General features: G+C 52.9%; 2 protein-coding genes across 3 annotated transcripts; one reads left to right on the top strand and one right to left on the bottom strand.

The window, feature by feature from the left end:
• The first annotated feature begins 11,335 nt into the window (after positions 1-11,335).
• Positions 11,336-14,372, top strand: SDR39U1 (short chain dehydrogenase/reductase family 39U member 1). 2 transcript variants are annotated; one of them, XM_070053814.1, is made up of 6 exons: positions 11,336-11,412; positions 11,739-11,845; positions 11,928-12,010; positions 12,389-12,510; positions 13,233-13,376; positions 13,645-14,372. In XM_070053814.1, the coding sequence occupies exons 1-6, from the start codon at positions 11,346-11,348 to the stop codon at positions 14,055-14,057; spliced, it is 936 nt and encodes a 311-aa protein (XP_069909915.1). In that variant the 5' UTR covers positions 11,336-11,345; the 3' UTR covers positions 14,058-14,372. The 2 variants fall into 2 exon arrangements, with proteins under 2 accessions (XP_069909915.1, XP_002718155.1); XM_002718109.5 differs by having other exon boundaries at positions 11,355-11,471.
• Positions 12,835-24,597, bottom strand: KHNYN (KH and NYN domain containing). The gene is made up of 8 exons (XM_070053813.1): positions 24,463-24,597; positions 23,769-23,986; positions 22,217-23,316; positions 21,973-22,103; positions 21,793-21,889; positions 17,880-17,987; positions 17,580-17,681; positions 12,835-17,076 (listed from the first exon to the last, which is right to left on the bottom strand). The coding sequence occupies exons 2-8, from the start codon at positions 23,967-23,969 to the stop codon at positions 16,827-16,829; spliced, it is 1,989 nt and encodes a 662-aa protein (XP_069909914.1). The 5' UTR covers positions 23,970-23,986; positions 24,463-24,597; the 3' UTR covers positions 12,835-16,826.
• Between the last annotated feature and the right edge of the window lie 379 nt (positions 24,598-24,976).

Genomic DNA, 24,976 nt, shown 5'->3' on the forward strand with positions numbered 1-24,976 from the left:
GAGAAAAGAAAAGAAAAGAAAAGAAAAGAAAAGAAAAGAAAAGAAAAGAAAAGAAAAAGAAAAGAGAGAGAATGAGGGAAGCAAGGAAGGATGGATGGATGGAAGGGAGAGAGAATTGATAGATAAACAACCCAGTTTCAGACCTCTTTGGGTGGGACAGTGCCAAGGTGTATTCCATACTATATCCCAAAAATCCAGGTGAGATACATCCCCAATTGCCCATGGAAGTAATCTGCTCAGTAACACACTATGTATTTTCTCTCCTTCTTGTTTTACTTCTTCACTCCTCTGTTAACATTTCCAGGAATCACATCACAATTAAACAACCTTCACCCAGATCCTTGTATTAGGATCTGTTTCTGGGGAAACCCAATCTAAAATACTCCAGAACATCAAGATTTGTTTTAAAATACTGTCATTAGTACAGGTGGTGTTGAGGCAAAGGCAATCAACTAGAGCAATGGGACAAACAGTCTAGAAACATTTGGTTTATGGCAAAGGAGGAACTGCAGAGGATTGGAAAAAGAGAGTCACTGATATCGAGTATTGAATATTGCTGGGCCAAGTCAATATTCATGAGGGAAAGTGAAAAATTTGACCCCTATTTCACAGACACACAAACATCAATTTCAAGTGATCTACACATGAAAGGTGAAACTGCAAAACTTCTAAACTATGTGCTAGGAAAAGATCTTTATCATCTTGGAGCTTAGAAAAAAAATTTTCAAGCACATAACAAGCACTAACCTTAAAGAAAGTTTCTCAACTTTTTTTTTCCACAGGCAGAGTGGATAGTGAGAGAGAGAGACAGAGAGAAAGGTCTTCCTTTTGCCGTTGGTTCACCCTCCAATGGCTGCCGCGGCCAGCGCACTGTGGCGGGCGCACCATGCTGATCCGAAGACAGGAGCCAGGTGCTTCTCCTGGTCTCCCATGGGGTGCAGGGCCCAAGCACTTGGGCCAGCCTCCACTGCCTTCCCGGGCCACAGCAGAGAGCTGGCCTGGAAGAGGGGCAACCGGGACAGAATCCGGCGCCCCGACCGGGACTAGAACCCGGTGTGCCGGCGCCGCTAGGTGGAGGATTAGCCTAGTGAGCCACGGCGCCGGCCCTCAACTTCTATTTATATTTTGAATCAAATAATTTTATTTGTGGGGAGCTGTCCTAGGCACTGTAGGATATTCAGCAGCCCCCTGGCCTCTTTCCCACCAGAGAGTCCGCTGCTCCCCATCCCCAGTTTTGGCAACCAAAAAATGTCTCCAAGCTATTGTCAAATGTCCCCTAGGGTCATGGTTGCCAGATTTAGGGGGAGGAAGAAAAAATAGGATTCCCAGTTAAATCAGAAAATTAGATAAACAACTACAAGAAAAAATACATCAATAGAGGTAGAGACACAGAATAATATGTCCCAAATGTTGGCTGAAAAATCCTTATATTAGCTTTTTTCACTATTTATCTGTATTTATATTTAACTCTGTGTTCTATATTTTATATGATAAAATCACCCCATCATTTAGATCCATTGCCATGGAGAAAAATTGACTTAATAAATTGAAATATCACAAGGACTTCTAATCATCAAAACATGTCTTTGAGAGGATGAAAACATAGCGATAAAAGGAGAAAGGAACAACAAAGGGCTTACATGTATAACCCACAAAATTATACCTATCAATCAATAAGAAAAATCAGACAACTCAATAGCAACACAAATAAGATGTGAACAAAAGTTAATAAAATAAGATAGCGAAATGGCCAATAAACACAGAAAAATTACCCAATGTCATCGGCACTACAAACTGCTCTAAAGTTTGGAATATAGTATCTGTTCACGATTCTGTGATTTAGGGATTCAGAAAGGACACAGAAGGGACACCTGGTCTCTGCTGCAGTCTGGTGCCTTACGTTGGAGGACTCAAAGGCTGGGGCGACTCACCAAGGGCATCTTCATTCAAACACCTGGCAGTTGTTGCTGACCATTGACGAGGACCTCACCTGGGCGACCAGCAGGAACACCAGTGCATGTCCTCTCCATGACCTTTCTTCGTGGTTGGTTCTGACTTCCTCCTAGCATGGTGGAAGGGTGCTAAGAGTGAGCATCCCAAAATAATAAGGTGAATCTGTGTGACATTTTTATGACCAATCCCAGAGGCCATACCGCTTGAGGCAATCATAAATACCCATTCGGGATCAGGAAAGGGACATACATCCATCACTTGATGGGGAGTAGGAAGGCTCCAGAGTAGCATGTGAAACTGAGACACTGGTGCAGCCATCTTGGGAAAATGCAATCTGTCCAAAAAGCTGTGAATCCCTCCTCACATTCTGCATCCTCTCCTTTCTTCCCGATTTCCAGAGTTCTGCCTCTTCTTACAGTTCTAACGTCCCAGCTATTAATTTCAGGTGATGATGGTGATGGTGATGAGGATGCCTGGCATTTATCAAATTTATGTACTATGAACTGCTCTCAGAAAGTTAAATGTTTTAACCTATTAGTCTTCATAGCAACCCTCTGAGGCACTGTTACTACTGTTATCCTCATTTTACAGATAAGAAAACTAAGGTACAGAGAGGCTAACAAATGTTCCTAAAAATCATACAACTGTTGGGGCCGGCACTGTGGTGCAGTAAGTTAATCCTCCACCTGCAGCACCGGCATCCCATGTGGGTGCACTCTTACCACCTTTCTTCCATTTAGTCAGTAAATACCAATTAAGCATCTACAAAATGAAGGCACTCTTCAAAATTCAGGGCTAAAGCAGCAAACAAGGCAAATCAAACCCCTGCCACTGTGGAGAATACATTCTGGTGAGGGGAGACAGGCAGCAAACAAGTACATGTGTATGCTCAAGCTGACTTACCTCAAACGGTAGAGTTAGAAACATACCAGGGGATTCCAATTCAATCCCATCAAGGTGGCATGTACCAATGCCATCTCACTAGTCCCAGTGATCAATTTCTGTTCACAATTGATCATAATGATAGGACTAAGAACCAAAGGGATAACATAAACAAGAATAGTGTCTGCAAATACTAGCTGATAGAATAAAAAAGGGAGAGAATGATCCAACATGGGAAGTGAGATACACAGCAGACTCGTGGAATGGCAGATGTCCTAAAAAACACTCTGGCCTCAGAATCAGCCCTTAAGGCATGCGGATCCAGCTGAAATGCCCATGAGAGTATTTCAGGCATGGAAAGCCAAGACACTCTGGGGAAAAAAAAAAAAAAAAAAAAAAAAAAAAAAACCTAAATGAAAGATCTCCGCGAGTGAGATCCCAGTGGAAAGAATGGGTCATCAAAGAAGGAGGTACCTTTCTCTGAAGGGAGGAGAGAACTTCTACTTTGACCATGGCCTTGTCTAAATATGATCAGAGTCAGGGCCGGCGCCGCGGCTCACTAGGCTAATCCTCCGCCTAGCAGCGCCGGCACACAGGGTTCTAGTCCCGGTCGGGGCGCCGGATTCTGTCCCAGTTGCCCCTCTTCCAGGCCAGCTCTCTGCTGTGGCCAGGGAGTACAGTGGAGGATGACCCAAGTGCTTGGGCCCTGCACCCCATGGGAGACAAGGAAAAGCACCTGGCTCCTGGCTCCTGCCATCGGATCAGCACGGTGCGCCGGCCGCAGCGCGCCAGCCACGGCGGCCATTGGAGGGTGAACCAACGGCAAAGGAAGACCTTTCTCTCTGTCTCTCTCTCTCACTGTCCACTCTGCCTGTCAAAAAAATAAATAAATAAATATGATCAGAGTCAATGAACTCAGGGGGCTTCCATAGCCTTGGCAGCTCATGACAAGAGCCTAGGGTGTCGCTCCCCGTCTTCGTGGGGGAACGACACTGAATCCTGCCTAGGCTTCATATCCGAGTCACAGCACCATTATGTCGCTCCCCCTCTTCGTGGAGGAGCAACACAGGACCCTGTGCTGTTCTTTCGTCTGCTCGGCCCTCCCCGGGTTTGCTGCTGGTTCTTCCCGGGTTGGCTACTATCCCTTCCACCTCCGTGGAAGGGCAGTTCCCCCTGGCCACATTCCCCACTTCCGCAGGGGAGCGGCACACTGCCGGCCGGCTCTCTCGGGGGCTGCACAGGTGTTCCCTCAGATAGATGTTCCCCTTAGATGTTCCCCATAGATGTTCCTGGTGCATGCCGTCTCTCTCCTCCTTTATAGTCCTCTTCCACCAATCCCAACTTGGCTGCCCACACGCCGAGTACGCTGCTCTCCTCCAATCAGGAGCAAGTCCTACAGTTTATTGGTTGAACTGGAGGCAGCTGTGTAGAAGCTGTTTTCTTCTCTCCCAGCGCCATATTGTGGGAGAGCAGGTGCATAGAATAAGTCTCAATTCCAGTAACAGTCTAGTCCGAGCTGCTCCCCACAGATCCCCCTTTCTTTTTATTTTTTGGCATTGATACGCACCTGTCTTCGGTGCCCCGTGGCACTCACTCTGCTCTGCTTGCTAGAGTTGCCACAGGTTCTTACAAGTCCTATCAATCAGGCAAACCGAATCCGGGTCCTCTCTTCGCCATATTGTGAGGAGGTTTTTAGGCGCTGATGCGTGCCTGTGTTCGGTGCCCCGCAGCGCATGCTCTGCTCTGCCTGCAGGGGCTTACAAGCCCTAACAATCAGGCAAACCGAATCCAAGCCTTCTCATTGCCATATTGTGGGGGAGACTTATTAGTGTTGGTTCGTGCCTATCTTCGGTGACCTGCAGCTCGTAAATTGCTAGCCGCCCGCAGGTGCTCATCGCCTCACTTAATCAGGCAGACCGAATCCAAGCTTTCTAATTGCAGTATTGTGGGGAGGCCTTTCTGATGTTAATTCGTGCCTGTCTTCGGTGACCTGCGGCGCATAAGCTGCTAGCCGCCGCAGGTGCTCATCACCTCACTAATCGGGCAGACCGAATCCAAGCTTTCTCATTGCCATGTTGAGGGGAGGCCTTTCTATTTCTCTATTTCTCTATCTCCGGGCATTCCTATTTCTCCCATTTTACTTCTATCTTCCAGCATTCCTATTTCTCTCATTTTACTTCTAAACTTCTGTTTCTCTTATCCCTGCGGCTTTCCGGCGGCGCTCGCCCCGAGGCTGCTTCTCGGCACCTCGCCCCAAGGCAGCTTCACGGCTCTGCGCGGCTTCCCGGCGCCTCGCCCCGCCGGCGGGTTCCCGGCTCTGCGCGCACGCTCCGCGGTCTCCACGCACTTCGTGCCCGCACCACGGCCTCGCGCCAGCCCCGCGTTCCCTATCTATTCACGCCCCGTGCTCTCTCTGCACGCGGCGGCTTCCGCGAATGTTTCCGCCACCACCGGCATTCAGTCCAAGTTCCCCGGACTAACCTGGCGACTTTCAACCTGGCGGCCCACGTCTCTGCCTCTGGTTCCAGATCTTCGCCTCTTGCTCCCCGGGGTGACTTGAAGAATTCCAAGGTGGCTTATATCTCCGCCTCGGCCTGCACTCGCGGCTTCATCCTCCCTAACATTTTTCTCTACCCGGTATGTTTCCTTAAGTTTTCTTCCAACAATATTCCTCCCTCATTTCTCCTGGCCTCTCCCCACAGTCCGTATCCAAGTCTAAGTTTCTTATAGGTTTCACTTTCACTTTCAACCTGCAGTCCGTATGAGTCTAAGTTTCTTCTTGCTTTCACTTTAAATCCTAACTTCTTTCCCACAGTCCGTATCCGAGTCTCTGCCTAGGCTTTCAATAGCTTCTTCCGGCACCTAGGCTCTTTGCTAGTCTCTCTCTCCGGTATTTTCCTGCTTCTTCCCTTTTCTTCCCTCTTAGGTTTCCTATCCGTCCTAGGTTTCCTATCCGAGTCACGGCACCACTATGTCGCTCCCCGTCTTCGTGGGGGAACGACACTGAATCCTGCCTAGGCTTCATATCCGAGTCACAGCACCATTATGTCGCTCCCCCTCTTCGTGGAGGAGCAACACAGGACCCTGTGCTGTTCTTTCGTCTGCTCGGCCCTCCCCGGGTTTGCTGCTGGTTCTTCCCGGGTTGGCTACTATCCCTTCCACCTCCGTGGAAGGGCAGTTCCCCCTGGCCACATTCCCCACTTCCGCAGGGGAGCGGCACACCGCCGGCCGGCTCTCTCGGGGGCTGCACAGGTGTTCCCTCAGATAGATGTTCCCCTTAGATGTTCCCCATAGATGTTCCTGGTGCATGCCGTCTCTCTCCTCCTTTATAGTCCTCTTCCACCAATCCCAACTTGGCTGCCCACACGCCGAGTACGCTGCTCTCCTCCAATCAGGAGCAAGTCCTACAGTTTATTGGTTGAACTGGAGGCAGCTGTGTAGAAGCTGTTTTCTTCTCTCCCAGCGCCATATTGTGGGAGAGCAGGTGCATAGAATAAGTCTCAATTCCAGTAACAGTCTAGTCCGAGCTGCTCCCCACATAGGGTGATTACTGATGCCATAAACAAGAGTGTCAATTTGTTAAGTCAACAACAGGAGTCACTGTGCACTTACTCCTCATGTAGGATCTCTGTCTTTAATGTGCTGTACATTGTGATTTAATGCTATAACTAGTACTCAAACAGTATTTTATACTTTGTGTTTCTGTGTGGGAGCAAACTGTTGAAATCTTTACTTAATGGATGCTAAACTGATCTTCTGTATATAAAGAGAATCGAAAATGAATCTTGATGTGAATGGAAGGGGAGAGGGAGTGGGAAAGGGGAGGGTTGTGGGTGGGAGGGACGTTATGGGGGGGAAGCCATTGTAATCCATAAGCTGTACTTTGGAAATTTATATTCATTAAATAAAAGTTAAAAAATAAAAAAAAAACAAGTACATGTGTAACACATTAGATAATAATAAGTGGTATGAATCATAAAGCAGGATGTAGGACAAAAGTGATAGGAAGATCTAGAGGTGAAGAAAAAATCGGTTTTAAATATGCTTGTAAAATAACACTGAAGAAGACAGACATTTCATTAGAGACCTGAAGGAAGTGCAATCTGGGAGACACATCATTTGGAGGCATGGCATTTCATTTTTTATTTTTTTAAGATTTGTTTATTTTATTTGAAAGTCAGAGTTACAGAGGGAGAGGCAGAAAGAGAGAGAGAGACAGAGAGAGAAAGATCTTCCATCTGCTGGTTCACTCTCTAGATGGCTACAATGGCCAGGACTGAGCCAGGCTGAACCCAGGAGCCAGGAGCTTCACCCAGGTGGGTGCAGGGTACCAAGTACTTGGGCCATCCTCTGCTGCTCTTCCCAGGCCATTATCAGGGAGCCAGATCAGAAGTGGAGCAGCCTGGACAAGAACTGGCACCCATACGGGATGCTGGTGTCATAGGAGGCAGGTTTACCTTCTGCACCACAACACCAGCCCCAGGAATGGTATTTCAAGTAGGGGAAAAGCATTCAGGTTTTGTGGGGCTCAACTTAGGCCCGTGTGGCTTCAACAGGATGGGCTGCAGGGAGAGTGATAGGCGGTGAGGTTATAGAGGCAGATGAGGACCAGATCACCAAGGGTCTGGAAAGTCATGGTAAGGTCTTTGGCTTTTACTCTGAAACCAGAACCTGTTGGAAGACTTTAAGCAGAAAAGAGACCTGATATAAATTTTATAACACCAATTCTGTTGTCTCTATTCTCTCAAATAGAGAATGAATTGTAACAGAGCAAGAAGTAAAGCAGGAAAACTAGTAGGGAGCCTCCTGGGATAATCCTGGCAAAGGATGACATTAGCTTAAGTTAAGTGGTCACTGTGGTAGAGGTGGTGAGAAGTCTTATTATGGATTTATTGCATTTACTGACTTATATCTTAAAGATATAGCCAACAGCACCTGCAGTGGATCACCTCTGTATCAGGTCTCCCTTGGTCCCTTCCCCAGGGCCTAGCCTTCCTCTACCCACCTTCCACTCATACGGGGCTGAGAAGACCACAGAACAGGGCCACTGCCATCAGCAAGGCCAGGGTGTGTGTGTGTGTGTGTGTGTGTGTGTGTGTGTGTTTGGGGGGAGAGGGGAGTTGGTTCTTCATAAATAATTTCAGAATTCTAGGACCAGGGGAAACCAGACCCAGGAAAAGTTTCCAGATGGTCATTTACAGCCCAGAAACAGAACAACCAGAACAGGGTCAAGAGTGTGCAACCTACAGTCCTTCCACTGAGTGGGCAGTAAATGAAACTGATGGGCTAGTGAGGCCCCTGGTGGGGCATGAAACGTTGCTGTGTTCAACATTTAGTTGCCCTCAGGTCCAACCTATACAAAACAATCTCTCTCACTCACACTCACACTCTCTCTCTCACACACACACACACACACTCTTCCAGTGCTGACAAAGCACATAGGAGGGCAATTCTTGGGTCATTTCTCATTCGCTGACTCAGAAACTAAAAGCAGAAACATCCCAAGGGCATTTGGTCCCCACAGCAGGTCCCAGCCAAGAGCAGCAGAAAGAGATGCTGTAGGCTCAGAAGATGCCAGCTCCTGAGTTAGGCCCCACAGGGAAGAGGTAAGGGCAGATAGTGGAGGGTGGCATCTGGAAGTCTTCATGGAGGGAGAGAAGTGAGAACAGGTGCAGCCCTGGAGAACAGACAGCATCTCCACAGAGGGCAAGGCGCAGGGGATGCAGCTTTTATTGCCACAGTCCCTGAAGTCAAAACAATCTCTTTTGAACAAAAAAAAAAAAAAAAGATTTATTTTGGGGCCAGCATTGTGGCATAGTAGGTTAAGCCTCTGCCCACAATACCAGCATCCCATATGGGCACCGGTTCGAGTCCCAGCTGCTCCACTTCCAATCCAGCTCCCTGTTAATGAGCCTGGGAAAGCAGCAGAAGACAGTCCAAGTCCTTGGACGCCTGCACCCACATGGGAGACCTGGATGGAGTTCCTGGCTCCTAGCTCTGGCCTGGCCCAGCCCCAATCATTGTGGCCATTCAGGTAGTGGATGGGAGAGCTCTATCTCTTCCTCTATTAATTCTGCCCTTCAAATAAATAAATAAATCTTTACCCACAAAACCTGGATTTTATAAGGAAGTGCAAAGATGGGCCTAGGAAAAGGCTCAGAAACCTAACTACAGTTTGGCCAAGCAGAGAATCTTTGTCATAGCAACAATTCTAAGGCGCACTTTAGTTTTTGGTCTCTGGAGACTTCCTTTAGTTGTCTGGCTAACTCCACAATGCATTTAAATGGAAATGTGTTCATGTATATCCAGCTTATCCAGGAATTTTGCACTGGGCATTTTAGGATATAATATACTACTGCAGTGTTCCTCCCATGTGTTTTTGTAAGATAACTGAGGTTCAACATGTAGAACAGTTTAGAGAGGAAAAACACAAAAAATTAAGGAGATTCTACTATTACAGGAACTTCAGAACATCTGAATGAGGATGAGGATGCTGAGAAAAAAATAAATAGGTGGATCTGAGAGATATTTAATAAGTAAAATAAACAGGATTTCAGACCCCCCAAAAATGATAAATAGTAGGACGTTTTTACAGGAGTTAGGAGCTCGGAGAATTCTGAGTTGCCGCGTAGATTTGGGAAATCTTCTGTAAAACACTGTTAACTAAATTCAAAACACAGATAACTGGGGCAAAGTGCAGTGTGGGAAGAAAAGAAGCTCTCAGAAATACCAGCATTTTAAAAACCTAGAGGTAAAGGTGTACGGTCAGCAGTTAAGACGCTGCTTGGGGCACCTGCACCCCACAGAAGAGTGTCTGGTTCAAGTCTTCCTGCTAATGCACACCCTGGGAAGCAGCAGGTGATGACTCAAGCACTTGGGTCCCTGCCACCCACAGGGGGAAACCTGACATTGAGTTCCTGCCTCCTGGCTTTGGCCTGGCCCAGTCCAGCCCTGGCTGCTGCAGGCATCCAGGGAGTGAACCATGGAATGGGGCATCTCTTTACATAGATCTCTAACAAAATAAAATAAATAAATAAATAAAAATTTCTTGAAAAGAACTTAGAGGCCCAACAAGCAACAGACTGAGAAAAAGCTAAGAGGAAGACCCGGAAGAGTATGAGACTTTCACTGAAACCAAGAGATGAGCATTTCCAACCCGAGTCAACAGGCAGCAAGTACCTGGTGATATGAGAAGTCAAGAAAAACGACTTAAAACTAGGCATCAGATATGATGTTTGCTCTTGGCGGGAGGGGGTATCAGAAATTGGGGGTGGGGGCCGGCGCCGCGGCTCACTAAGCTAATCCTCCGCCTAGCGGCGCCGGCACACCAGGTTCTAGTCCCGGTCGGGGCGCCGGATTCTGTCCCGGTTGCCCCTCTTCCAGGCCAGCCCTCTGCTGTGGCCAGGGAGTGCAGTGGAGGATGGCCCAGGTGCTTGGGCCCTGCACCCCATGGGAGACCAGGGAAAGCACCTGGCTCCTGGCTCCTGCCATCGGATCAGCGCGGTGCGCCGGCCGCAGCGCGCCGGCCGCGCCGGCCATTGGAGGGTGAACCAATGGCAAAGGAAGACCTTTCTCTCTGTCTCTCTCTCTCACTGTCCACTCTGCCTGTCAAAAAAAAAAAAAAAAAAAAAAAAGAAATTGGGGGTGGGGAGAATGGGGTGGAGGTGGTAAGGGGGTGAACCAGTAAGTAGAAAATAGAAACTTAATTTTTTTAATGACATTTACCTGACGTCAGCACTGTGGCACAGAAAGTTAAGCCTCTGCCTGCAGTGTTGTCGAAGTCCTGGCTGCTCCACTTCCTATCCAGCTCTCCGCTATGGCCTGGGAAAGCAGCAGAAGATGGCCCAAGTCCTTGGGCCCCTGCACCCTCGTAGATAGACCTGGAAGAAGCTTCCGGCTCCTGGCTCCCGGCTCCCGCCCCAGCCTTTGGCCATTTGAGGAGTGAACTCGTGGATGGAAATTTCCTGTCTCTCCCTCTCCCCTTCTCTCTGTACCTTTGCCTTTCAAAAATAAATAAGACATGTAGCTATGAAAGTAAAGAGAAAGAGAACATTAGCTGGAGCTCGGAGGACTGGAGGAGTTATTTCAAGGTTAGAACAACTCTGGCCTCTAAATGCCGACAGGAAGGACCGGAGCTAAAGAGCAGATAAAACAGGCTCCCTAGAAGGAAATTCACAGTATCGGAGAACTGAGTTGCTGGGGTTACTGACCCATTAAACAGAAAGGTCTTCCAGAATCCTGCAGTATAGAAAGCGGCGGGTTTTAAGGCAAGGATTGTGTTGGAGCTTTTTGGTTTGTGGTTTCATGTGTGGTTTTTGTTTTTCTTTCCCCGCCTTGCACCAGAATCTTCCCTCTTCAGCAGCTTTCCCCTATCCCCGTCCACGGTCTAATTATCCCGCCGCGTCCGCCACAGTGCCACCCTCACCTTCCAATGACAGACACAACTTATCTTTAGAAGTTCTTCCGGGTCACCGGGAAGAGCCACGCCCAATCTCGAGAGGTCCGCTTAAATGGACCGCGCTCCCCGAAATACGCATGCGCAAAGCTGTCTTGGCCGCCGTCAGAGAGACAAACCCCGTACGCTTTAAACCTTGCGCAGGCGCACTAGGTCGAGGTCGCTATGCGAGTGCTCGTGGGTGAGGGAGAGCTGAGGGGGGCGGGCAGCAAGTTTAGCCAGAGATCGGGGGCTCGGGGTCGTTGCCGACAGAGCAATGTCTCGCGCTCTGGCAATCCGACCTTTGCCCCCTGGCCCGAGGAGCCGAATCTCCCCTCGGCCCCATGACCTCTGCCAGCCGGGCCCCGCGGGGAGGGCGAGGGGAGGAAGGGAACGGTCCAGTTGGCTGGCGCCCGAGGTCGGGGCCACCAGCGGGGCGGAGAGTACACTGTTCGCATTTTCCGATCAGGTGGCGGGACGGGCTTCATCGGGACAGCCCTATTCCAGCTGCTAAGAGCCCGGGGCCACGAAGTGACGCTGGTCTCCCGACAGCGGGGTCCCGGCCGGATCACCTGGGTATGTCGGTGCCCTGGGAGCCGGGGCGGCGGGCCGAGGTCGGCGGGGCGGGGCCGGGGGCACTGTGTGCTTTCCCCGACAGGATGCGCTCGCCCAGTCGGGGCTGCCCAGCTGCGACGCCGTGGTCAACCTGGCCGGAGCGAACATCCTCAACCCTCTCCGAAGGTCAGCGCAGGCGCTGAAGCAGATGTCCTTCAGAGCAAAGGGGGAGAAGGGGCCGACTCTGAGAAGAACCCGTGAGCTGTGGATGTAGCCAGATCCCTCACCCCCACGCCCCCACGCCCCCCTGCACCTGCTCCCAACGGGCCGGTTGACTTGGGTCCCCACATGTAACCCAGCGTGCCCAGCACAGATAGGCCTACATGTAACCCAGCGTGCCCAGCACAGATAGGCCTTTTCCTCTACGGGACGCAGACCCTTGCTCTTAAGCCACAGCGCAGGCTTTCACTAGTAATGGGTCTGCGGCGGCCCGAGGAAGACGGGTTGGGCTCTGTGCATGTACTGGTATTCAGTAGCTTTTCATCTCCCTTGTTTCTCCTGCAGGTGGAACGAAGCCTTCCAGGAAGAGGTTCTCAGCAGCCGCCTGGAGACCACGAAGATACTGGCTAAAGCCATCAGCGAGGCCCCACAGCGCCCCCAGGCCTGGGTCTTAGTCACAGGTGTAGGTATGCCCCCAAACACCACCCCCTTATGTTGGCAGGAAGGGGCCTGCAGACTGAGAGGCAGCTCCGGCCCTTCGCCAGCTGTCTGCAGGCACAGAAACTTGCTCCACCTTTGATGCGTATCATGTGTACTTGCAATGCGAAATGGAGACCGTCAGAGGAAGGAGTGGTGGCACCGCTCCCAGTGCCAGGGAAAAGCCCCCCGAATCTCACATCCCTTGCTTCTCACACCAGTATTTTTAGAAACAGTTCTTGATTGTTGTGTGTCACATTTGGGACCAAACCATTGCAAACAATTGTAACTTACATACCAGCCACTATTCTTAGTGTGTTATATGTATTGCATCTTTTATTCCTCACAACATCCCTATGAGGTAGTTACTATTATTCCCATTTTTAAAATGCCAAAAAAAAAAAAAAATTCCATACAGAGAGATTAAGTATCTTGCTTAAAGTCACAGTTACTAAATGGTGGAGCTGAGACTAAACCGAGGCAGTACCGCATCCCCAAGGTTCTAACTCTTACACCCTAGCAGCTTTCAGCTTAGCTCTGCAACCAAAAGCAAGTAAGAATCCCCCCAGGACAGAAACAGGTCAGGTCATGGGGAAGCGCAGGGGGACATGGCCACGGCTCTGTCCTCCCATGGGGAGATCTAAGGGCCAAAGAGGGCGAGACCAAGGGGAGCCAGGGCACCCAGGACAAACTAGTGCTATTCCACCAACAGCTTACTACCGGCCCAGCCAGACTGCAGAGTATGACGAGGACAGCCCAGGAGGGGATTTTGACTTTTTCTCCAAGCTCGTAGCCAAGTGGGAAGCTGCAGCCAGGCTTCCTGGAAACTCTACACGCCAGGTGGTGGTGCGCTCTGGTGAGAAGCAGGGGTCTGGGTATCAGACGAGGCTGGGATTGCTCCTCTGGGGGAACGGTGGAGCCAGGGGGTTGAAGTTACAGAGAAAACGCCAGCACTTCTGGCCAGCCTGCAGATGGGGGGGGGGGGGGAGTCCCAAAGAGCTACACCCTTCAACTGTTAGAGCTGAATCCACCCGGGGAGTGAGGACAGGGAAACAGACTCAGGGGGAAGCAGTAGCGCTCCTTCGAGGCTGAGGGGCCTCCTCACCATCTCTTGCCTGCTCCAGGAGTTGTGCTGGGCCGTGGTGGTGGCGCCATCGGCCACATGCTGCTGCCCTTCCGCCTGGGCCTGGGGGGCCCCATTGGCTCAGGCCATCAGTTCTTCCCCTGGATACACATTGGGGACCTGGCAGGAATTGTGGCCTATGCCCTGGAAGCAGACCACGTGCAGGGAATCCTGAATGGAGTAGCCCCAGCCTCTACCACGACCAATGCGGAGTTTGCCCAGGCCTTGGGCACTGCCCTGGGCCGCCCAGCCTTCATCCCTCTCCCCAGTATTGTGGTGCAAGCTATCTTTGGGCGAGAACGTGCCATTATGCTACTGGAGGGTCAGAAGGTGGTCCCACGGCGGACACTGGCTGCTGGCTACCAGTATTCCTTCCCAGAGCTCGGGGCTGCCTTGAAGGAAGTCGTAGCCTAAGTGGGAGGGCTCATGGCAGGGGCTGGAGGACCTGTCCCTGAACAAAGGTTTCCTGGTTACATAATCCACCTGGGCTCAGTATGCTACAGACCCAGTACTCCTCTACTTGAGATCTGAAACCGTCTGGATTTTAGGGACTCCTGTTCCCCTTCCTTTGCCATTGTTCCATCTTGTGTAACTAAGAGACTGTCCCTTACCCCCTTCAACTCCTAGTAAAATTCCCATGTTTGGTTTGTCCCCATGCCCCACTGCCGGCCCAGTTCTATATGCTAGAATGCTCTGTGGTTTTGGCAATAAAGATAAATGATCTCACCAGCATCGACTCATCTCTGGTCAAGGTCTCTCCTGGAATTTACTTCAAGGAATGTCATCCTAGATGACTCTCCCCTACATGGAATTTTGAAAGTTCCAACAGGTGACACCTCTCACCCTTTCTTTCTTGGTCCCTCTGCTGCCAAAAGAGCTGGTTACAAATTTAGGGCATGAGAGTATGAAAAAGGGAGCAACTCGAAGACAAGAGAAAGGATGACCCATTTCCAGTGAGTTCTATTGTCACCCTGCACACCTGTTCACAGATTCTCATTAGGATGCCAGCAGAGGAAAGGCAAGACCCAGTTGTGTCAGCCTTCAGTCTGTGTCATCAAATGGCAGTGAATTAATAAAGCAGTCACACGTTGGTCCCAGTTTATCAAGCTGCAGCAGAAAAAAAGCAATATCTCTGCATGCAAGAAGCTTAAGGCATGTCGTATCTGGTTGCAGCCACTCAGTCAACCCGGGCCCTTAGCATAAAAGGGAAGATATTTCTGGCCTATTGTATATCCAGTATCATTCAAAGTAAAAAGGGCAAGAAACCAATAATGAACTATAAGCTTAACCTTCTGGGGGGAAAAAAAATCCCAAGTATTCATCTAGGACTCTTTTTATCTACCTATGATTGTGATATCTGCTATAACATAACCAAAAGTACTTGCCCATCCCCGCACCCAGTTCCAGACCATATCAACCAAACTCTTCCTAAGGATCGTGGGTGGTCTGGATAGCTGTTGCCTCCAGCGCACCTGGTCTTGTCTACAGCACACCTGCCCCCACCCCCGGTTAATATGGTCCAGTGTAAATCAACAGGGCAGGGTGAAGACGGTAGGACCCAGGGACCCTCCCCCTCCTCATTCAGCTCCTCCCGCAACATCCAGCTCCCAGTGCCACTCAGAGGAAGGCAGAAGTCAGAACCCGGAAAGGATGTTGTCCAGGGACTCGCTGCAATGCCCAGGTGTAACCCGGGGTCAGGGCACCTGGCCTTCTTTATCTGGCCTTGCACACTAGGAAACTGACCAGCTTGTATCGTTCCTTAGGGGAACAATTGGTCTCAAAAATAGGAGTAATGGAAAAGCATATTTTAGGCTGCATTAAAGGACTACTGGTTAGTACTACCTATACAGGAGACGTGCTACCTTGGGAGGTAGAAAATTCCCCAGCCCGGGATTTCAGGCTGGACTCAGGGCAACCATGGATAGGAATCAGGTGGCAAGAGCCTGTCTTGATTACAAAGGCAGACTTGGTCTGCCGGCTGGTGAGCTACCTTCCAACTCTTAATTCTTTAGTTTCCATATCCCAGGTTGCTGGTCCATCTAGATACAACCTCTGTGAGCCCTCCTATCCCTTACACACAAAGCAGAAGTGTGCCTTGCTTTGTCCGTCTGCTGTAGAGAAAATGTTAGGGCCAGGTGACATTGACATTGTCGTGGCAGAGCCTGGTTTCATCAGTTTGCCAAGTGTTCTCACACTTCAGCAAGTGCATCTAACCAGGGACTCTGACACATCTGTTCATGTGTAAACAAACATTTGAATGCAACAGGAGAGCTGCCATTATAGGAACCCTGAGAGTATTCTGGTAATGCAAACAGTCACCCCTAATTTACCTATTTTGTAAATATGGATTTTGGAGGTTGCCCCAAAGGGACGCAGCCATTGTAGGGCATATTACTGAGGATGCAGTATTAAAATCTAGGGCATAGGCCCTAGCGACAGAGGCCCACGTATCTCTGAAAGTGAGGTTTGGTTAGGGAGCCTGTGCGGCCACAGGCAGACACACCTGAGACTTGGTCCGAGTACTCTCCTCTGAGGAGCTTTCCTCTGTTCCCATGTCTCCTCCCAATGGTCACCTTCCACCTGACTCATAGGCAGAAGTGAAGGCCAAGCAGCTCAGTCACAGTCACAGACATGCACAGCTGAGACCAGAGGCCAGGTCTCCCTCTGCCTTCTTCACCAGCTCCCTGCACCCTAACCCAGGGGACCCCATAGCCCTCCCGAGACCAGCCAACAGCCAGGAGCCCAGCGAGACCTGGAAAGCCTGCCCTCTCTGGCCATGCAGAGCCGCAGCCGGGAGGAAACAAGGTTCTGCTTCCTTGCTACCTCCCGCCCACCACAGTCTCTGCCCTAACAGCCTGGGCTGTGTCTGGAGGACTTACCCTTTCCAGCAGCCCCAGCTCTCTACAGAAACCCTGTGCTAAGGCAAAGCTGAGAAGTTAAGGCTGAGCAGAATTTCTTGAGCGCTGGCTGAGGTGCCGACACAAGGTGAGACCTGGACACTCTATGCACCTGTCCCGGATGTGCCCCAGGCAAGAGCATTCCCTGCACCGAATGCCCAAGCAACCAACTCAGAATGAGTCTTGGTCAGTCTGAGCAGCGGTGGGTCTCTCACGGAAGGAGGTGGAGCTGGGGGTTGGGGGAAGTGAGAGCTGGCGGGGCAGCAGCCACTCGGACAGGGGAGGCTCAGAAGTTGAGACTGAGCAGGGCCTCAGACAGTTGGTTGATGTCCCGGCAGTACGGCTCCCGCTGCAGGATGAAGTCCACCTTGTGGTCCTGACCCAGAAACACCTCCAGCAGCTGGCGTCGGAGCCGCTCCGTCTCCCGGGTCTTCCGAATGCCGCTGCTGCCTTGTTCCTCTTCTTTTCCCTGTTGCTTATTATTGTGTCCTGCGACGCCCTTGGGAGGATGCTGCGCCTTAGAAGACCCCTGTGTCCTGGGAGGAAGCAGAAAAAGAAGAGTTTATGAGCAATCCAGAGGGAACGTCCGCGTTGGCCCATCTGCCCTTCTCACTTGCCCTGCCTATTCCTGGTCTGGGGAGCAAGCCTGAAGTTCCCCAAGAAGACCACTAGGCGGCAGTATCAACCCACTTCTAGAGGGAGACAGAACATTCTTTGGAACCAAGAAGGTGAACTCTGCCTTACTCTCTGGTTCGCCTAAATTGATCACCTTCTCAGTGGTCTAGCAGAGGGCAGGCTGAGTACTTCTGCCTATCCTTACAAGCAACTATCTCCCAAGTAACTCCCACTGGTCAGGGGAAACATGAAGCAGGGGTCTCCCTCCCACCCAGGGTCTCCAGGAAGCCAGCAAAGGCCACTGCCAAGACAAACTACTGCAGAATGAAGCTGGCCCCAACTGAAGTCGTGCCTTCGCCCAACCTCCAGGCCCCCAGAGGGCGGGCCAGGGCTAGAGGCTTCCTGCAGGAAGGCTGGGCATTACCTGGCTGGCTTCTTCAGGAACTCATCCAAGGTGGGCCCGTTTCGCCCCAGCGGGTCATCGGGGACCATGAAGAGGTTCCCCACGAAGGTGAAGGGCAACAGGCTAGGTGGGGGAAAGAGAATGCATTGTCACGGAACGGCTCCAGCCCACTGCCCAGGCAGCTAAGTCCACCACCACCAGAAGCTGCTGGCTACCACTCCTCAAGGCAACTTCCAGAGTTCTCACCCGGTGGCCAGAGCAGAGCTGGCTTTAGAGAAAAGTCTGAGTCCGTGCCCTATCCTCAAAGGAGGGCTCCCTCACCGCTCTCTGATGATTGCCATCCACTTGTCGGACTCCTCCGCCAGGTCCCGGAACTGGTCATTGGACACAATGATGCCGTCGGTCTCCTCAGCCAGCTTCACCATGAACCTGTCTCAAAAGCCACGGCAACCGTTCTGGGACGCCCCAAAGTGCCAACCCAACCAGCCCTTCTGACTCGCAAGACCCACTGTGGGGTGACGGAGACCTGCACCCCTCCTCGCCTTGATCCAGCTACGGGTAACCGGATGCAGATGCCAGGGTTAGAGAGGGAACGAAGAGGGATCTAAGGAGGTCTCCCAGTAGCCCCCATGGGCTCCGGGCAACCCCTTCCCCAGCACTCTGTGCCGCGTTAGTAAGGGACGGTGGACCTGGCTCTGCGTTGCAGCCCACTGCACCCATCGCCCAACTGATCCAGTGTGTTCTCTGGGAAGCCTCCACTCGGCCCCTTTCTTTGGCAGTCCCACCATTACCGCCTTACCGGTTCACATGCTGTGACTGTGATACGTGAAGCCTCCTTCCGTTCACCACCCCCCAGTCTCTCCTGCTTCCCCAAGCAAGCAGGCACTTTCTCTGCCACAACTCTCCCACACTTGCTCTTTATCTACCAAATAAAACCCACATGCCCAAGCCCAGCATCTAAAGCCCCCAAAAAACCCAGATCCAAGCCACCCCTTCTGCCTTCTCTCTCAGTACCACCTAATGCACTCCCAATTCCTGCCCCAGTCAGTGATCAGATGGCACCCTGCTCTCCCAACATGCCCTGTACCAGACTGGCTGCCACTTCTCAAATGATTTCCTCCACGTGGAAGGCGCTTCCCAAACCTTGCTGATGAACAGAATCAGCAGGGAACTTTCCAGAAATAGATGCCTGGGCCCCACTTCAGTAATTCTGATTGCACGGAATCAGGGGGTGGTGAATGGTGGTCTTTTAACTCGTTTAGATACCGAGAGATCAGCCCGTCCCACATCCTTCAGTCAACAGAAAACTCAAAACCTCTCCCGCCCCACAAAACCCCAGCCAGAAGGGGGCTCCCTTTCCTCTGCATTCAGAAGTGTTTGATTTAGTTTCTTTGGCCCTGTGAAGTCAAGAGTCAGATCTTAACACCCAGCACTAAGCAGGCAGCACTATGTGAAAGACAGTGTGGGGGCCAACGCTATGGCGTAGTGGGTAAAGCCACCACCTGTTTTGCCGGCTTCCCATATGGGCGCCAGTTCAAGTCCTGGCTGCTCCTCTTCCAATCCAGCTCTCTCTGCTCTGGCCTGGGAAAGCAGTGGAAGATGGCCCAAGTGCTTGGGCCCCTGCACCTGCGTGGGAGACCCAGAAGAAGCTCCTGGCTCCGGATTGGCACAGCTCCGGAGAGTCATTGCAGCCAATTGGGGTGTGAACCAGCAAATGGAAGACCTCTCTTTCTCTCTCTCCCTCTCTCTCTGCCTCTCCTTCTCTCTCTATGTAACTCTTTCAAATAAATGAATAAATCTTTAAAAAGAAAAAGAAAGACAATGTAGTACACCCAATCCTTAAAACCAGGATTAGGTGTGCCAGGTTCTGGTTTTCAGTTTCTGTCTGGGAAACTGAGTTTGTTTCAGTAGGCCTACACCTGCACTCCAATTTCACTGTCACTAGGCAAACTCCCAACTCATATTGTATCTTCTGCCCACCACATCCTACACAACTGCCCAGACACATGCCTTTAAAAAATTCACTAAAACAATCAAAAAAATTTTTAATTTTAAATAAAATTCGCTAAAACCAACTCCATCTTCTGTTTCATTGCTAGTGTGGAAAGAAGGTTCCACACACTGGATAACCTGTGAAATGTAAGCATTCAGCTGAATGCCACTGTGAAGGACTACAAGGCAAATGTTTGAAAAGTCAAAGCACAAAATCACAATGGCTTGGAAGCCAATGTTTTATTTTCTTTTTTTTATTTTTTATTTTTTTTTTTTTTTTTATTTTTAGACAGGCAGAGTGGACAGTGAGAGAGAGAGACAGAGAGAGAAAGGTCTTCCCTTGCCGTTGGTTCACCCTCCAATGGCCGCCGCGGCCAGCGCGCTGCGGCCGGCACACCGCGCTGATCCGATGGCAGGAGCCAGGAGCCAGGTGCTTTTCCTGGTCTCCCATGGGGTGCAGGGCCCAAGCACCTGGGCCATCCTCCACTGCACTCCCTGGCCACAGCAGAGGGCTGGACTGGAAGAGGGGCAACCGGGACAGAATCCGGCGCCCCGACCGGGACTAGAACCCGGTGTGCCGGCGCCGCTAGGCGGAGGATTAGCCTAGTGAGCCGCGGCGCCGGCCTGGAAGCCAATGTTTTAAAACTAAATAATATCCTAAAGAATAAAGTTGCTATAAAAAATTTTAATTGGCTAATTAGCTTTTCAAATCTGCCCAGGTTCCACAGCATGTATGCACACTGTGTCCAGGGTGTATTTTTTGTTTAAATCATCAAGCAGCCTCAGTGTCTATTTCTCCTTTCTCAGAACAGCTGACCACTCTGTCTTCTGTTTCTGCTTGTACAATAGGAATAACAACCTCCACCACACTTAACTGAGTCCATACAAAGTTAAGAGGAAATGGGGCTAATGCTGTGGCATAACAAGTAAAGCCTCTGCCTTGCAATGCACACAGGCATAGGTTCGAGTCCCAGCTGATTCACTGCCAATCCAGTTCTCTGCTAATGCACCTGGGAAAGCAGTGGAGGATGGCCCAAGTCCTTGGACCCCTGTACCCACATGGGAGACCCAGAAGAAGCTCCTGGCTCCTGGCTTCAGACTGGCCAAGCTCTATGTGTTGCAGCCATTTGGGGAGTGAACCAGCAGGTGAAAGACCTTTCTTTCTCTCTTTCTAGCTCTACCTTTCAAATAAATAATTTTTTTTTTTAATTTTTTTTTTGACAGGCAGAGTGGACAGGAAGAGAGAGAGACAGAGAGAAAGGTCTTCCTTTGCCCTTGGTTCACCCTCCAATGGCCGCCGCGGCCAGCGCGCTGCAGCCGGCGAACCGCGCTGATCCGATGGCAGGAGCCAGGTACTTCTCCTGGTCTCCCATGGGGTGCAGGGCCCAAGCACTTGGGCCATCCTCCACTGCACTCCCGGGCCACAGCAGAGAGCTGGCCTGGAAGAGAGGCAACCGGGACAGAATCCGGCGCCCCGACCAGGACTAGAACCCGGTGTGCCAGCGCCGCAAGGCGGAGGATTAGCCTAGTGAGCCGCGGTGCCGGCCCAAATAATTAAATCTTTAAGAAACAAAAAAGTCCAGAGGGAACATCGCTGTGCTGTTGTCTAGCACCCTGAATGAGGCAATTCCAGGCCTCATTTTCATTTGCTATTCACAGAGGGTGAATGGATGAGGAGGACCTGAGACAAGGAGGCTGGTTAATCCACTAAGAGATAAGACCGTAGTCAAAGCCGGAGTAGTGCAATTTGGGGCTCAAATTCAGATCTTCCCATCCAAGGCAGAGCTCCTTCTGCCTCACCATATACTGCACAGTCCTACTGCATTTCTGCATTGTACTTGTTCCTTTGACTGCATACTCTGGTTTTTGTCAGAATGCTGGGGGAGCTTCCCCTCAGGTTTGGAAATCGGGTTATAAGAAGGCACCTGTCAGCCATTCATGTCACCAGTCTTCCCACCTTTCCATCAAACCAGCATTATCTGGACAGACCACCACCATAAAAGCACGAGGTGTCATTTAGCTTGATGAGAATGAAGAATGAGTGGTGACCAGGAAACCTACCTGTCTACACTCTATGCAGGGCAAGTCCTCCCAGTCAAGAGCACACAGGGCATCTCATCTCACATGGAGGAACAGCTGGCCCCTTCCCCACAACACAGGCTTGGAGGCCCCCCAGTGGGGAGCTGCTCTCCCACCCTCAGTCTCCGGTGGGCTCCCTGAACCCCAGGAGGGGAGCAAGTACCTGTCATCGTAGGAGGAGATCCTCTTGCCATCCATGACTCGCGAAGGGGTGAGCGAGAGCAGGCTGAGGGAGTACAACTTTTGCAGGAAGTGACTCTCTACAGAAAGAGAGGAATACACAGGCAGCTCAAGGCGCGGACAGAGCCCACGCCAGGACGCGGGTGGCCGGGGCCGCACTCACCTCTGACCTTGGAATCCCTACTGAAGCGCCACTGAGGCACAAAGACGGTTATGTCCCGGTGACCACGGTCCCAGAAGTACTGCACGGCAATGGCAATGCCCCGGCTGGAGAAGTGGTGCTGGAGCCCATGCCTGCAGCGGGAAGGGTCAGTGCTCTGGACACCCTCAGCCTGTGTCCCCAAGGCGGGCAGAGAGGCCTGCCTCAATCCCCTCCCCAGGACCCTCGCCCTTCCCCCCATACTCACACCATGGCCACGTTGCTGCCATCGATGACAATGTGGCGGAGGCCTGGCTGGCCAGGCACGTTGGCCAGGCACAGGTTGAAGGGATCCTGCAAGGCCTCCTGGAAACGCTGCGTGCCGGTCACCAAGTTGCCACCTCGGGCACCTCGCTTCCACGGGGAGCCCCGGCCCCGAGCCCCAGCCTGCGGCTTGTCTGCCCGGTCGCCCCGGTCGCCGCGGTCGCCCCGGTCCCCACAGTGCCAGCGGGGCTCAGGGGCGGGTGGAGGGCTAGGCACTCTTGGAGGCGAGGCGCTCCCGTTGTGGAGCCGCTGGAGGAGGGAGGCTCCCCGTTGCGCCGCCCGTTGACAGGGGCCGTGGGCACCAGGAGGCTCACCTTGGACGCTGAGCCCTCCTCTCTCCTGGGGCACTCCCTCCTTCCCCGGGGCCTTGCCTTTCAGGGGTCCCTCCTCCCCGGTCCTTCCACCTGCTGTCTGTGTCCTGAAAGCTACTTCTCTCTCCCAGGCCTCTCCCCCAGGCAGCTCCTTCCACCTCAACTCCATCTCCCTGGGACCACCCAGTCTGCCCACCTCCTTCAGCATAGCATGACCCTCTTCCCTTGCCATCCTGCAATCTCCTTGCCCCATAGACCCCATGTCTAGGGAGCCTCTGGCTTCCCCTGGGGGAGCTCTGAGCTCCCTGGGGTTCCCCTCCCAGGACGGGGGCACCTGCAGCCCACGCCCCCTGGACACCTCCTGCACCAGACTCAACAGCTCCTCCTGGACAGCCAGGGGCAGCTGCAGCAGGGCGGCCCTGTGGTCATCCGGCCAGGACTGCAGCAGGGCGGAGAAGTTGCTTGTCACTCCAGCTCCGGGCGAAAGCCCGGGCCGGAAGTCGCAGCTCAGCCTCTCCACTAGCTCCTCCACCCGGCTCTGAGCCATGACAAAGGCTTCAGTCAGGCCACCGACCACCAGCAAGCCAGGCGCCCGAGGCACTAGGTGGGCACAGGTGCTCCAGGCCAGGCAGTCCAGGAAGAGGCCCCGGGCTCCCAGGAAGATGCAGTGCAGTTGAGGTGGGTAGTGGATTTCCTCCTGCAACTCCGGGCTACACAGCCCCTTCAGGTACTCCTGTGGGAAAGGCCAGACAGAAGAGGCTGCTAGAATCCTCAATGACTTCAGGCCAAGACTCTCCCCTGAGCTCCTGGTGTGAAGCCTGGAGTTATCCAGAGGGACACTGCTATTATCCCCATCTTACAGATCAAGAAACTGAGGCTAAAACTCCAGCCTGACTCCAGAGGAAGCCATGAGGCCACACCTCCACCCCGCAGTGAATTCCCTGGTGGGGGCCCCACTAGGTCAGCTGCGTTCTCTCTACCATCCCAGAGGGCACACAGTGACTCATTCCCAAGTCATGACAGAACCTGGACTGCCCCCGGCAGAAACGAAACCAAAACTACAAACAGAGGCGGGGAGTCCTGCAAAGCCCAGGTGCACCGAGGCTGTAGGCACCTCCCCAGGCCCCTCCTCCACCGGGGAAGGAGCCCGGGGCCCTGGAGCGACCCGCGGAGAGGAGGCGTCACCTTGGCTCGGCTCACGTTCTCCTTGGGGCCCTCAAGCTGCAGCCAGATGTGAGGGTTCTCGGGACAGTCCTTAGGGAGGACGCTCATCCCCACGCCGAAGATGCGTTCCACGCAGAGCTGCTGCTCCCGCACCCGGTCCTCTGCCGCCGCAGACACCGCAAAGCGGTCAGGGGACTGGGCACCAGCCCCCCAGGTGGGCATGGCTGCTGCGCCCGGCCCTGGAAGGGGAGAAGGCGGCTCAGAGTCTCACCGTCCCCTCGCCCGCACCAACCATCAACAGGTCGCGCATTAGTCACGACTTCGGTAAACAGCCCCAGGAGGTAGCAGGAGTCCATCTCCCGGACAGGGAGGCAACGGCAGCGTCCTCTCCTAGGGGACGTCACCCGGACCCAGCTGCCTAAGCGACCCCGAGCAGGGAGGGAGGCGCTCCGGCGGGCCGGGGGCTGGTTCTCCTCCGGGGCCCAAGTGGCTTCTTAAAAATGAAGCCCGCTGCCCTCCGGGCCCCGGGCTGGCCACTTCCAAGGCTTCGGCCACGCCCCCCGCGCCCCGCCACCGCCCCTCCCCCAGCCTCCGCGGCCCCCTCCGTCGCGCCACGCGCCCCGCCGGGGGCCCAGGGGCTGGGCCCGACCCGCCCACAGCCTCTGCGGCCGCGCTCCCCGCCCCGGCCCCCGGCTCCGTGCTCCCGGGCACCTACCTCCTCGGCCGCCTGCTTCGGCCTCGGGTGCCGCTGGCGCCTCTCGGTGCCCTCCGGGCCCCCGGCTGCGCCCGCGCCCCCAGCCCAGGGGACAAGGGCAGGGGGCCGGAATCTGGGCGGGCCTTCCCGGGCTGCTCACCCAACGGGGACCTCTCTCCGCCACATCTCAAAATTGTTTTTTTCAGTCACTTCCTGGCCTGGGGCGGAGTCAGCGCGGCTCCTCCCGGGGCTGGGCCTGCAGCGGGCCTGGCCCGCGGCCGGACTGAGCGCTCCCGCCCCCCGCCCCACCCCCCACGCCCTCGGGGATCCGCCCGCGCCCGCCGACCGGTTCGCTCCCCGGCCTATCGGGGTTCCTGGGGTTCCCGCCACGCTCTGCGCAGTTGTTTCTCGGGAAGAAGGAACCCCTGGTGGAAAGCTGGTCCTTGAGGCTGTGTTAAACCAGAGAGGGAAAGTGACTGATCCAAGGTCACCAGATAGTGACGCTCTTGGCCCAAGTGCTTTGCCACCAAAAACA

This window comes from Oryctolagus cuniculus, chromosome 12 (genome assembly GCF_964237555.1).
Source record: "Oryctolagus cuniculus chromosome 12, mOryCun1.1, whole genome shotgun sequence".
NCBI lineage: Eukaryota > Metazoa > Chordata > Mammalia > Lagomorpha > Leporidae > Oryctolagus > Oryctolagus cuniculus.